This window comes from Balaenoptera physalus (genome assembly GCF_965194825.1).
Source record: "Balaenoptera physalus genome assembly, chromosome: 11".
NCBI lineage: Eukaryota > Metazoa > Chordata > Mammalia > Artiodactyla > Balaenopteridae > Balaenoptera > Balaenoptera physalus.
The window spans coordinates 58,575,824-58,590,086 of record NC_138896.1 but is presented as its reverse complement, the minus strand read 5'-3'; the positions used below and the strand labels follow the sequence as shown (position 1 = coordinate 58,590,086).

Here is a 14,263-nt window from a genome sequence, read left to right as displayed (position 1 = left end):
ATCCCTTCCTTTTTCCCCTTCAGCCCTAAATCTTCCTGCTGTTGCTAGCCGCATCTCTTCGGATCAGTGACACCTTTGTAAATAGTTCCTTCATTAAGCTTTCATCTGGGCCTTGATTGAATACACAGGTCTCCAAAAATGTAGCCATACACCTTTTTCTCATAAAACTAATGGAGAAAGTTCTCCACTAAGATAAGAAAGAAGACGACACAGGAATGAGGCAGAGAATTTGCAGAACAATGGTGAAAAGAGATTCCAGGATGAAATTAGGAATCTCTTTTGTATTACGTACAAAGAACAACCAATTCCAACTGCAGCAGGCGGGACGGCAATGACAGTGCAGCAATTCCACACCCGCTGCGGGGTTTGTGGACCCGACTGAAGAGTGGGAGGGCGCACTGTTCACCTGACACACCCCAGCGCGCCCAGCTGCAGCCTAGGGCTGCGGAGGGGGTGGCGGGAAGCTCTTCAGCCCGCTGAGCTCAGGACGACTAGGTCTGCAGCACGGCAGCCCGCCGGGCCACCTGCGCACGCGCATCTCCTCCTCGCCGGCTGGCGGCCTGCTACGCACGCGCAGTTCGCCGTCTCTCGCTCCGTCAGTCCCTGCAGGGCCTGGGCCCCACCCCCGCAGGCCCCGCCCCGCCGCCGTGCGCCAAACGCTGCATATCCGGGTTCTCGCCTCCGCCGCCGCCGCCGCCGCCGCCGCCGCCGCCTGGCTCATTCAGCTTTGCCGGGACCGGTGAGATTCCCGACCAAGATGGCGGCTGTGGGGCGAGTCGGCTCTTTCGGTTCCTCTCCGGGGGGATTAACCTCGACTTACACGGGCGGCCCCTTGGCCAACGAGCTAACCTCGGGCAACGGCGGCGCCGCGGCAGGGGACGACGAGGACGGGCAGAACCTTTGGTAAGGACCGCACCCTTCCCCGGTCCCCGCCGGTACCCCCGGGCCGGGGATGCCCCGGGGTCGCGTGCCCGCCGGAGCTCGGCGCCCGGCCCAGGCCGCCGCGTTCTCGGCCGCCCCCGCCCGGGCGCGCGAGGCTGGTGCCGTTTCTCCCTCGCGGGGCTCCAGCCTGAGCGTGCGCCTTGCTCCCCGCCAGGTCCTGCATCCTCAGCGAGGTCTCCACCCGCTCGCGCTCCAAGCTCCCCGCGGGGAAGAACGTGCTGCTGCTGGGTAAGTGCCCCGACCTGCTCCGCCCTGCGCGGCCCCCCAGCGTGGCCTGGGTCTGAGTCCGCCCGCCGCTCTCTGGCTCGCTTTGTGCGGACAGCCGGGGCTGGCCCCGCCCCGCCGCCCGACCTGTGGCTGACAGCTGGGGGAGAAGGAGAACAGGGACCCCTGCCCCGGGACCTGCAGGGACCCGCCCTCCCCTGAAAGTTTCTCCTCCCCTGGGTGTGTGGGGTTGGCCCTGACAGCTTCCTCCGGGAAGGACAATGCGATAGCCCATCTGAGAGATTCTAGTGGCTTGGGGTTTACCTAGAAAATAAGGATGGTTTTTCTTTCATGACAAAAATTGGTAGCAGGAGGCTCTTCGCGATAGCTCCAGTGCAAATGGCATGCCATCAATATTTAATAGCCGGCTCTTTGTATAATTTACAGAAGCTAGAAATGAGACCTGGTGTAGTCGTGATAAATGTAATTATTTGATTCAGCTTTTACGGGTACAGTGGGCTCGTGTTGCAGCTGTCTTTTTCACTGTCACTTATAATTCTGAAATTTGTAAAGTGCAGTAAACGTTTACCTTTCTCGCTCAGTCCCTTCGGCCTGATGGGTGTAATAAGGATTAATGGTCTAATGTCTCAAATCTCCTGATTGTTCTATATTCCCTCTGCTCTCTGGAAGTATTTTGTTTCTTTACTGACTCTGGGGGTGGACGTGGAGAACAATTCACAGGTTCACATTTTTGCAGGCTTAGCTCCAAAGTAACTTAGAGGTTCTTTCATATTCTTTAGATGTGAAAATTTGAAGTTTGGCTTATAGGATGATCGTTGAATTTTAAAACTTTGGTATTGATGTCTCAAGACTTTTTAATGTTCATTTAAAAACAGGAAGGGAAACAAAGAAGTCAAATGATACTTGTCAGGGTCCGCTTTTAATGGGAATGTTTAGGTAGAAACAAATTATTTTTCATGAACTCTTGACAATCTACAATATATGATTCTTGGCGTTATTTATTTAAAGTTACTGGAGCTAGTTGAAAAATTAGTGTTACCTTTGTTTTTTTTTTTTTTTTTAATATATATCACTTTATTTATTTATTTTTATTTTTGGCCGTGTTGGGTCTTCGGTGCTGTGCTCTGGCTTTCTCTAGTTCCGGCGAGCGGGGGTTACTCTTTGTTGCGGTGTGTGGGCTTCTCATTGCGGTGGCTTCTCTTGTTGTGGAGCACAGGCTCTAGGCGCGCGGGCCTCAGTAGTTGTGGCACGCAGGCTCAGTAGTTGTGGCACGTGGGCTCAGTAGTTGTGGCACACGGGCTTAGTTGCTCCGCGGCATGTGGGATCTTCCCGGACCAGGGCTTGAACCCGGGTCCCCTGCATTGGCAGGCGGATTCTTTACCATTGTACCACCAGGGAAGTCCCTACCTTTGCTTTTAATGTGATTGAAAGTACCTACTGCGGATTCACCTGGGTTCATTCATGACCCTATTACATACTAGTCCTATGATCTTAAGCAAGTTCTTTGACTTCTATGACCCTCAATTTCTTCTTCCTTAAAATGGATGTTATAGAAATAATAATGCCTACTTCCTAGTGTTATGGGGAGAACTGAATGAGATTATGTTTGTGAAGTGATAACAGCACAGTGACTTTTTGTGATGAGTCTCTTAACTGGATTAGAAAATATTTTATCAGAACTCTTTTTAAAAATTGAGTTAGTGCCTACGTAACTGATATTTATAGGGCAGAGATAGATTAGGATCCAAGAGCAAAAAAAAGTTCAGAAAATGTTTTCAGGTTACTAGTTTAAACAAATTACTATTAAGCGCTAAACTAAAATGGACCTAACACAAAGTGACCTCATTGAAGTGGGTTATGTTTCAAATACTCTAAGTTAAATAAGACTTCTTTTCAAATACTGCCATTGTAAAGATAAGATTCCTGAATTTTGTTTTCATTTTATAAGTTCCTCCCAGTTATTCCTGTGCACTAGATGTTAGTTAGATGGTTCTGTTTTTAGTGAAACAAAAGTGACAGTTTTGTTCATTTCTTAACGTTCCTAATTTGCACTGAGGTTGCACCATGCTTTTTTTTTTAAACCCTTTTTTTAATCTGCCTTTGACACTGGGTCAGTGCATATGGCTGAATATATTTAGAGGCTCTAGACCTCCATCCTTCCAAACTTAGAACAGATTAAATTTCCTTTTATATAAGCTTTTTTTTTTAACTTATTTTATTTTTTGGCCACACCATGCGGCACGCAGGATCTTAATTCCCCAACTGGGGATCAGATCTGTGCCCCTTGCAGTGGAGGTGCAGAGTCTTAACCATTGGACCACCAGGGAAGTCCCTTATGTGAGCTTAATAGTTCATAAAGCTCCATCTAGTATCAAGTTATACAAGCTTAAAATTAAAAAAATTTTTTGAGTACTGTTACTATTGGGACTTTAATCAAAGTCCTTTTCAGCTTTGGAAAAAGCTGATAACAGATTTTTATACTGATTACATAAATAGGGTTAATTTTCTAAAATACCTCTAAAGATTTCTTAAAGACATTTTACCATCACATATTATGGCCGCATTCAGTTTATGCTGGTAGAGGGGAGAAATAGAGAAATAGGGATTGTGGTTTTCTTTGTTATGAGTTTGAAGGTGCTAGGCAGGAGGATGCTTGGCCCTAATATGTCTTTCATGAATTATGGTGATCTCTGGAGTCTCGTATTTAAAAAACCAAATCTGAGACTATAACAAGGTTTTACGTTTCCAGCAACTGTATAGAATAGGAACATTGATCAAGGCTTAAGTACCCCAAACACAAATTGCAGTTTAACTTTACCTTGCTACACGGCCTCCCCTCCCACTGCCTGTGGGTGAAAGGGGTCAGAACTAGCAATGTGTGCATGTGTGTAAGCCATCCTCAAAGCATTTTCATACAAATCTTAGTTTGCCTCCTCTGTCCCCCTTTCCCCATTCCCCCCAAAACCTGGGAGATAGATGTTAACACCAATTATAGATGAGGTACTGAATCTTAGAGACCTGTTCAGTGAGTTTTCCGAGGTCACACAGCTGTAAAGACCGTGCCTTCTGTGGCTCTGGCCTGGTTTTCCAACTTGATAGAAGTTCCTTCAAGGGAGTAAGTGCCACGTACTCTTCCTACTGCATAACTTTTTTAAAAGGCCATCTTTGAGTAAAAATACTAATGATTATTTTAAAGTAAAATCCAAATATTTGTTGGATTCTAGGATGTAGCTTAATGAGGGACACGTCTGTTGCCATGGCATTTGTGTTGAAGCAGTCATTTACTCTACCTGGGCCTGACCCCTAGTGAAACCCAGAAACACTATGGCATTAGCATTTAACCATTGTTTCATGAAAGATTTTGAGAATGAACTTGTTTGTTCTTAATATTAAAAGGAAAAACTTTTTTTAATATTTATTTATTCATTTGACTGCGTTGGGTCTTAGTTGTGGCACGTAGGGTCTTTCGCTGTGGCGTGAGGGCTTGTGGGCTCTGGAGCGTGCGGGCTCAGTAGTTGTGGCGCGCTGGCTTAGTTGCCCCACTGCATGTGGGATCTTAGTTCCGACCAGTGATCGAACCTGCGTCCCCTGCATTGGAAGGTGGATTCGTAACCAGTGGACCACCAGGGAAGTCCCTAAAAGGCAAAATTCCTTGTGCATGTATTTTAAGTAGGATTTAACTTATAAATGGTCCTTTGAAGAACTGTTTTTTTCTCTTTACCCTTTATATTTAATCAAACTTTACTACAGAGATTGTAATTACATGTATTTCAATAGCTGTTTTTGAGGACACTTTCTTCATACCTCGGTTACTTAACCATGTTTTGGTAAGAAAACTACCTAAGGAAAATAACAACAACAATGATACCTAAAATTTATAGAGCACTTACCTGTACCAGCCACATAAGGATTGTTTACATACCGTGATTATCCCCTTAAAGATCAGGAAACAAACACAGAGCTGTTAATTAAATTGCTGTGAGGTTACATAGCCAGAAAGGGGCAACATCAGGATTCTGAATTGTGCAGCCTGGCTCCACTGGACTGTCTCTCTACAGAAAGAGAGCTTTCTTTGTAGGAAAAGCAAAAAGATGTTGAGCAGTTATTAAGGAATTTTATCTGATTCTCGTGATGTAATCTGTCTCACTGCAAAAAAATCTTACTGATAAAGATTAATTGAATTCATTGTCTGTGAAGATACATATGTAGCCCTGGACCCCAGCACAGTGCCTGGCTTATAGAAAAGACGTCAGTATAACTTCCTGATTTAAGGCCAGCATGAATTAATGAAAACTAGTTGGCCCTTCGGTAAATCATGTAAGCCTCATCTTTCTCATCTGTAAATTAAGATATTTGGATTTAGTCATCTCAAGTCTTATCTCTTCTGACATTCTGTAATTATTTCTAATTGTAAAGCTTGTGAGTTGTATATTTTTAAAGAAATGTTTTGAGAACATATTGCAATTGGGTTTAAATTAATAAAGTATTTCTTTGTATACGTGGGCTGTTTGATTCCACTCAGGGAAGAAATCTCGAGTCTGCATTTTTCCCCGAAGGTGCTAATTCAGGATAATGTGCAGCCAAACAAAGCCCCACAAAATACTGAGCATCATCAGGAGTAAAACTAGTTTCTATTATGTTTGAATTATTGCAAGTAGGAAACCTTAAGATATACACTGGACTAGAGATCTGTTCAGAGAAGTAACTTGTCAAGGAAGTGAATGGTTTTCTGTGTGAGGACTTACTCTAAAAATAATGAGATTGTTCAGTCAGAAACTTAATTTTGGGAGAAGCTGAGATTAAAGATCCCCAAGGTTATATGACTTGTGGGAAACACAGATTTTTATCAGTAGATGCTGTTTTCTGGCATGATTGGTTATGGGAATGTGATGCAAGGAATAGTGTTACCACATATATGATACTGGACTGGTAATTTTCAAAGGATTAACGAAACTATTGCCTGTTATGTGTTACTACTGCTAAAAAATATAAAATGTTTTTGAGAGTCCAATGGCATATTGATATTTTATGATGGTCAGCAATCTATTAAGGCCACATAGTAAATAATCCAGGCTCTGTGAGCCATAATGGTCTCTGTTGTAACTACTCAACTCTGCCCTTGTAACCCCCAAAGAGCCATAGACAATCCATAAGTGGATGGGTGTGGCAGTATTTAGTAAAATTTTATTTACAAAAACAGCACCTCCCAATGCAGGGGACACGGGTTCAAGCCCTGGTCTGGGAAGATCCCACATGCCGCGGAGCAAATGGGCCCGTGAGCCACAACTACTGAGCCTGCATGTCTGGAGCCTGTGCTCCGCAACGAGAGGCCGCGACAGTGAGAGGCCCGCGCACCACGATGAAGAGCGGCCCCTGCTTGCCCCAACTAGAGAAAGCCCTCGCACAGAAACGAAGACCCAACACACCCAAAAATAAATACATAAATTTTTAAAAATAAATAAATAAATAAAACAGGCAGCAGACCAGATTTGGCCTGTGGGCTCATTTGTAGACCCCTGCTTTAGGCTATTACGGGCATCAATTTTATCAGTAAGCACAGGTGCCAGTTAATAGAGGTTTCTGGTTAATGGAATATGATGTTTGGCCCCTAATAGGTGCTCAGTAAATAAACGTTGGATGATTGATGACCAGCTTTTACTTTATTCCAGCTAGAGGTATAGTTTCAATGCAGGTTTAAGAAATGTCAAGAGTGGTTCATATATTTCCCCTTAGTGCTGCTGTCAAAAACAGAAAACAGAGCTGGAAGAACTGCAGATGTCGACCAGTACAGTGGTAATTCAGCTGGTGTGAAGTCCATGTGAGAGAAGGTCAGCAAAAGTACTTTGAAAATGCAAAACACACAGGAGCTTTGTGTTGGGAAAAAGAAAAGACCCAAGTTCAGCATGGGACTGTTGCTATTGAGTGACCATGGACTAACATTTTGGGGCCTTATTTCTAAAGTCAGGGCAGTGGCTGTTAGACTTCACAGGTAACCTCTTTATTTATTTGTTCATCAAGCATTTATTAGAACGTGCTGTGCATAAAATGCTCTGCTGGGTCATCTGGAGGAAACGGGGCTCACTAGGTCCGTGCCCTCCAGGAGCTTATAACTTTCTGTGGGGAAGGACTCAAAGTATATAGTAAAAAAATCAAATGCCAGTCTGAAATAATTGCTAAATAGCTTACATAAGTTTTTATGGAAAAGGTGGTATCTGAGTAAAATTTTGCTAAGTAGGGTGGGGAGGAGGACACTGCAGGACTAAGGGAACGTGTTGCTGTAGCTACGAACGTGGTGAAAAGGCCCAGGGTGCTCAGGTGTGGAAGAGTCCTTAACTAGAGGCCCCCCAGGTGTGGGAGTCAGCCCTTCCTACCATTCGAAGCTGTGGGATTGTGGGCAAATTACAGCCTCCTAACTGAGATTCTTTCATAGTTCCTGGGATTAAAAGAACTGAAAGAAATTATGTGTAACATACCTTCCTCTTAAAATTAGTATTCACTGTTTTAAATTATAAAAGTAATACATGTTTCTTGCCAGAGAGAGAGAAAAAAAAATGTATGAGGATAGGAATGTTCATTTTTTCTATGTGTATATTTGTTTTTTTAAACAAAATAGGCTCATACCTTGTATTTTGAAGTCAGATGTTTTTTCTTTATGTATCAGAGGGTTTTTTTTGTGTGGCAGTAGATATGGATTTCTTCCCTTTTAATGACTGAATAAAATATATGGCTCTATCATAATTATAAGATTGGTAAACAGATTATTATTGTTATACCCCATTTTCCACTTGCCAAATATTATCTTTGGGATAAATTCTTGTTAAGTTAAATTGCTGGGTCAAAAGTATATATATTTTAAGTCTTTTTGTATATTACTAAACAGTATTTTTGGAAAGCTGTACCATTCTACATTCCCACCATCAGTATGTGAAAGTACTTGTTTGTCTAGCACTATTGCTGACACCAAGGATTATTCATTTTAATCTTTGCCTATCTGGTAGGTAGGTTAAAAATTGGCCTGTTAATTTAAAGGCAATTTTATTGTAAAATATATTTCATGTTTGTTAATTAAGAACTATTGCATTAGTGTGACTTTGACCTTCTGGAGCATAGGAACTGTTAATAACCATTGGGATCAGCACTTGTTGGCCTTGGTGAATGTCTATTGAATTAAACTCAGTGGTTTTCAGTTCATGTCTAGTCAGGCTGCAAGAGTGAGAGAAATGATAAAGGAATAAGTTCTATTTTTTAATGTGATGTGGATTGCTGAATGATGATATTCAAAGGTAGGGCTTTGGCCAACTGATGGGGTGGGAGTATCATATATTATGCTTGTTACTTGAGTGTTCTGCTAGGTGCTTTACTATGTAGCATGTTCACTGTTTTGGAGAAGAGGGCTTTGAACCCCAGGTTACACAGCTGAGCTAGGATTCAGGGTTGGGTTTGTCTAACTTTCCACTGTCCGTGCACTCCTTGACGTATTGGAGGGAGGTAGTCTTGAATCACCGGGTGCAGATGCTACAGCTGGTTAAGTTTCTCCCTGCTCTTGCCGGCTGAGGCAAGGGAGGAGATGCTCTTTGTGAGATGGACAGCAGATCAAAACCCCCCACCCTATCTGGGTCATCAGATAATTTATGGAAGGCCATGAAGAAGGTCCAAGCCCAAAAGTACCTCCAGTGATGACTCCTCATGGCTCTTGTCACCAGAGCTTTCAGGTAAAATAGGATAATTTATTTTATATCATACAAAGTCAAATCAAAAATGTTAATTTTACAATGTTGGTATCTTACTTGGATAAAGAAGGAATATGGCAGGTTAGAATTCTCTCTGTCATGATGCTGTGGACCATAAAGTTTCCTACAGAAGTGTGGAAGTGTGAATCAAAGGTCTGCATAGAAAGCAGGCATCAGGCACACAGACCTATGCTGAGCAAGAAGAGTACAGTGCTTCAGCGTTCCACGATAGCAGGAAAGGAAACTGGGAGGAAAGGGAGGCAGAGTGCTGCTTAATTTTACCTTTTGTCATCCCTGTCTGTCTTGAGCTGGGGGGAGAAGACTGGAAGCTGCTCCCGATCAATGACAGTGACAATAGTGTGGAGGAGCATTGCTGGATTTAAATCCTGACCCTTCTTTAGCAAATTGCTTAATCTTTCAGATTATACTGTTTGCCTTTTAGGATTATCGTGAGGATTGTATGAGGTAATGTTTGTAAAACACTTCAAACAGTGGCATACATGGGAAGTGTTCAAGATAGCTGTTGCTAACGTATTGTGTGTACTTAGTGTTCTGACTGCTCATTTTCATGATTCATGTTTTTATGTTGTCTTTTTAAAACACTGTTGATGTCTTATAAAAAATTTTTTTTTCTAGTGTATCACTGATCAAGGAGGTAGGAATTGTAATAGTCAAAGAATTTTAAATCCATCACTTTAGAGATTGTCTGGATTTACCTCCCCCTCTGTTTAGAAGACAGGGAGCAAATGGAAATACCTGACTTGTCCGGTTTCACACATCTAATGGTGACGATGTTATAGTTGGAAATCACATCTCCTAGATCTTCACGTATTTAATTCATTAATTAAATTATCATTATAAAGTTTATGGACAGTACATCGTATTGCTGAATTAGATCTTTTGAGGACATAAAACAATATCATGAGCACACCTTTACCTCTATACTGTTTTGGTGACTTTGTGTGGAGTTTTTCTTTTGTAATCAATTTGGTTTTCAAATTTGAGCTGAGAAGTGAGAGTTGATGGCTGTTACTACTTTATGGTAAAACCGAAGTTCTTTTGAGTGCTTGGACCCTGTACTTGGTTCACTCACAGAGAGTGACTTATCTGAATAGGGTTCAGACAAATAATTTGAAATACAGGCTTATTTGCTATGGAGAATTTCACTGTAATTGGATCAACAAATCTTTCCTCCTTTTGGTCCATCCACTAGGACAGGGTTTGGCCTATAGACTGTTTTAGTATGGCCAGCAAGCTAAGAATGGGGTTGGTTTGTTTTTTACATTTTTAAAGAGTTGTGGGGGGGAACTAAAGATAAATATGTGACAGAGACCTTATGTGACCTGCAAAGCCTACAATATTGCTGTCTAGTCCCTTACAGAAAAAGTTGCCCAGTGCCTGGATGAGGACATGAAAATAACTTTATTATAATAGAATTTGATCTAATGAAAAGTTAGTTTTTTAAAAATTTTTATTTTATGTTGGGGTATAGTTGATTAACAATGTTGTGTTAGTTTCAGGTGTATAGCAAAATGAATCAGTTATGCATATACATGTATCTATTCTTTTCCAAATACTTTTCCCATTTAGGTTATTATAGACTGTTGAGCAGAGTTCCCTGTGCTATACAATAGGTCTTTGTTGGTTATCTATTTTAAAAATAGTTGCGTGTACATGTCAATCCCAAACTCCCAATTTATCTCCATCACCACCCCCCACCCCCAACCCGCCCGCCTTTCCCCTTTGGTAACCATAAGTTTGTTTCATTCTATGAGTCTGTTTCTGTTTTGTGTATAAGTTCATTTGTATCATTTTTTAAATTAATTAATTAATTAATTAATTTATTTATGGCTGCATTGGGTCTTAGTTGCTGCACGCAGGCTCTCTCTAGTTGTGGCGAGCAGGGGCCACTCTTCTTTGCGGTGCGCGGGCTTCTCATTGTAGTGCCTTCTCTTGTTGTGGAGCACGGGCTGTAGGTGTGTGGGCTTCAGTAGTTGTGGCTTGCGGGCTCTAGAGCACAGGCTCAGTAGTTGTAGCGCATGGGCTTAGTTGCTCTGTGGCATGTGGGATCTTCCTGGACCAGGGCTCAAACCCGTGTCCCCTGCATTGGCAGGCAGATTCTTAACCACTGCGCCACCAGGGAAGCCCCACTGTATCATTTTTATAGATTCTACATATAAGTGATATCATATGATATTTTGTCTTTATCTGTTTGACTTACTTCAGTTAGTATGATCATCTCCAGGTCCATCCATGTTGCTGCAAATGGCATTATTTCATTCTTTTTAATGGCTGAATAATATTCCATTGTATATATGTACTGCATCCTTTTTATCCATTCTTCTGTTGATGGACATTTAGGTTGCTTCCATGTCCTGGGTATTGTAAACAGTGCTGCATTGAACATTGGGGTGCGTGTATCCTTTTGAACCTTGGTCTTCTCTGGATATATACCCAGGAGTGAGATTGCTGGATCATATGGTAGCTCTGTTCTTAGTTTTTTAAGGAACCTCCATACTGTTCTCCATAGTGACTGTACCAATTTACATCCCCACCAACATAGGAGGGTTCCCTTTTCTCCACACCCTCTCCAGCATTTATTGTTTGTAGACTTTTTGATGATGGCCATTCTGAGTGGTGTAAAGTGATATCTCATTGCATTTTTTTTTTCCCTTTGGCTGCATTGGGTCTTCGTTGCTGCGCATAGGCTTTTCTCTAGTTGTGGCGAGCGGGGGCTACACTTCGTTGCAGTGCACGGGCTTCTCATTGTGGTGGCTTCTCTTACTGCAGAGCACAGGTTCTAGGTGTGCGGGCTTCAGTAGTTGTGTCACACAGGCTCAGTAGTTGTGGCTCACAGGCTCCACAGCGCAGGCTCAGTAGTTGTGGCGCTCAGGCTTAGTTGCTCCATGGCATGTGGGATATTCCTGGACCAGGGCTCGAACCCATGTCGCCTGTATTGGCGGGCGGATTCTTAACCACTGCGCCACCAGGGAAGTCCCTCGTTGTAGTTTTGATTTGCGTTTCTCTAATAATTAGCTATTTTGAACATCTTTCTTTGTGTCTCTTGGCTAGCTGTATGTCTTCTTTGGAGAAATGTCTATTTAGGTCTTCTGCCCACTTTTGGATTGGGTTGCTTCTTTGATATTGAGCTGAATGAGCTGTTTGTAGATTTTGGAGTTTAATCCCTTGCATCATTTGCAAATATTTTCTCCCATTCTATGGGTTGTCTTTTCATCTTGTTTATGGTTTCCTTTGCTGTGCAAAAGCTTTTGAGTTTAATTAGGTCCCACTTGTTTATTTTTGTTTTTATTTCTATTACTCTATCAAAAAAGATATTGGATCAAATCAAATGATCAAATGGATCAAAAAAGATATTGCTATGATTTATGTCAGAGTGTTTTTCCTATGTTTTCTTCTAAGAGTTTTATAGTGTCAGGTCTTACGTTTAGGTCTTTAATCCATTTTGAGGTTTTTTTTGTGTATGGTGTTAAAGGATATTCTAATTTCATTCTTTTACAGGTAGCTGTCCAGTTTTCTCAGCACCACTTATTCAAGAGACTGTCTTTTCTCCACTGTATAGTCTTGCCTCCTTTGTTGTAGATTAATTGACCATAGGTGTGTGGGTTTATTTCTGGGCTGTCTATCCTGTTCCATTGATCTATATTTCTGTTTTTGTGCCAGTATCAAACTGTTTTGATGACTGTAGCTTTGTAGTATAGTCTAAGTCAGGGAGCCTGATTCCTCCAGCTCTGTTTTTCTTTATCAAGATTGCTTTGGCTATTTGGGGTCTTTTGTGTCTCCATACAAATTAAAAATTTTTTTGTTCTAGTTCTGTGAAAAATGCCATTGGTAATTTGGTAGGGATTGCACTAAATCTGTAGATTGCCTTGGGTAGTATAGTCATTTTGACAGTATTGATACTTTCAATACAAGAACATGGTATATCTTTGCATCTGTTTGTGTCATCTTCGATTTCTTTCATCAGTGTCTTAGTTTTCCGAGTACAGGTCTTTTGCCTCCTTACGTACGTTTATTCCTAGGTGTTTTATTCTTTTTCATGCAGTGGTAAATAGGATTGTTTCTTTAATTTCTTTTCCTGGTCTTTCTTTGTTAGTGTATAGAAATGTAATAGATTTCTGTGTATTTATTTTGTATCCTGCAAATTTACCGAATTCATTGATGAGCTTTAGTAGTTTTCTGGTAGTATCTTTAGGATTTTATATGTATAGTATCATGTCATCTGCAAACAGTGACAGTTTCACTTCTTTTCCAATTTGGATTCCTTTTATTTCTTTTTCTTCTCTGATTGCTGTGGCTAGGACTTACAAAACTATGTTGTATAAAAGTGGTGAGAGTGGACATCCTTGTCTTGTTCCTGATCTTAGAGGAAATGCTGAATTTTCTTAGCTTTTGCTTGTCAAATCTGAATGAGAACCTTGCTGAGTAGAGTATTCTTGGTTGTAGGTTCTTCCCTTTCATCACTTTCAATATATTATGCCACTCCCTTCTGGCCTGTGGAGTTTCTGCTGAGAAATCAGCTGATAACCTTATGGGAATTGCCTTGTATATTATTTATTACTTTTAATATTTTTTCTTTGTCTTTAATTTTTGTCAGTTTGATTGCTGCGTGTCTCAGCATGTTCCACCTTGGGTTTATCCTGCCTGGGACTCTCTGTGCTTCCTGGACTTGGGTGACTGTTTCCTTTCCCATGTTAGGAAAATTTTCAGCTATTATCTCTTCAAATGTTTTCTCAGGTCCTTTCTCTCTCTCTTCTCCTTCTGGGAACCCTCTAATGCGAATGTTGGTGTGTTTAGTGTTGTCCCAGAGGTTTCTTAGACTGTCTTCGTTTTTTTATTCTTTTTTTCTTTATTCTGTTCTGTGGCAGTGATTTCCACCATTCTGTCTTCTTATCCGTTCTTCTGTCTCATTTATTCTACTATTGTTTGTTTCTAGTGTATTTTTTATTTCAGTTATTTATTGTTCATTTCTGTTTGTTCGTTAGTTCTTCTGGGTCTTTGTTAAACATTTCTTGTATCTTCTCGATCTGTCCCTCCATTCTTTTTCCAAGATCTCGGCTCATCTTTACTATTATTACTCTGAATTCTTTTTCAGGTAGATTGCCTATCTCCACTTCACTTAGTTCTTTTGGGGTGTTATCTTGTTCCTCCATCTGGGACATTTTCCTCTGCCATCTCATTTTCTCTAACTTACTGTGATTGTGGTTTCCATTCTGCAGCCTGCAGGCTTGTAGTTCTTCTTGCTTCTGCTGTCTGCCCCCTGGTGGATGAAAGTGTCTAAGAGGTTTGTGGAGGCTTCCTGGTCAGAGGAACTGGCTCTTGCCTTGGTGGGTGGAGGTGGGTATTGT

The 14,263-nt window shown here is 41.6% G+C and overlaps 1 protein-coding gene across 1 annotated transcript in view; it reads left to right on the top strand.

Annotated features, from left to right (window-relative positions):
• The first annotated feature begins 287 nt into the window (after positions 1-287).
• Positions 288-14,263, top strand: part of DYNC1LI1 (dynein cytoplasmic 1 light intermediate chain 1) — a 54,024-nt gene continuing 40,048 nt past the window's right edge. The window contains exons 1-2 of the mRNA XM_082411865.1: positions 288-903; positions 1,097-1,170. Coding sequence (XP_082267991.1) covers positions 758-903; positions 1,097-1,170 — 220 coding nt within the window. The 5' untranslated portion in view covers positions 288-757. The remainder of the gene's footprint in view (positions 904-1,096; positions 1,171-14,263) is intronic.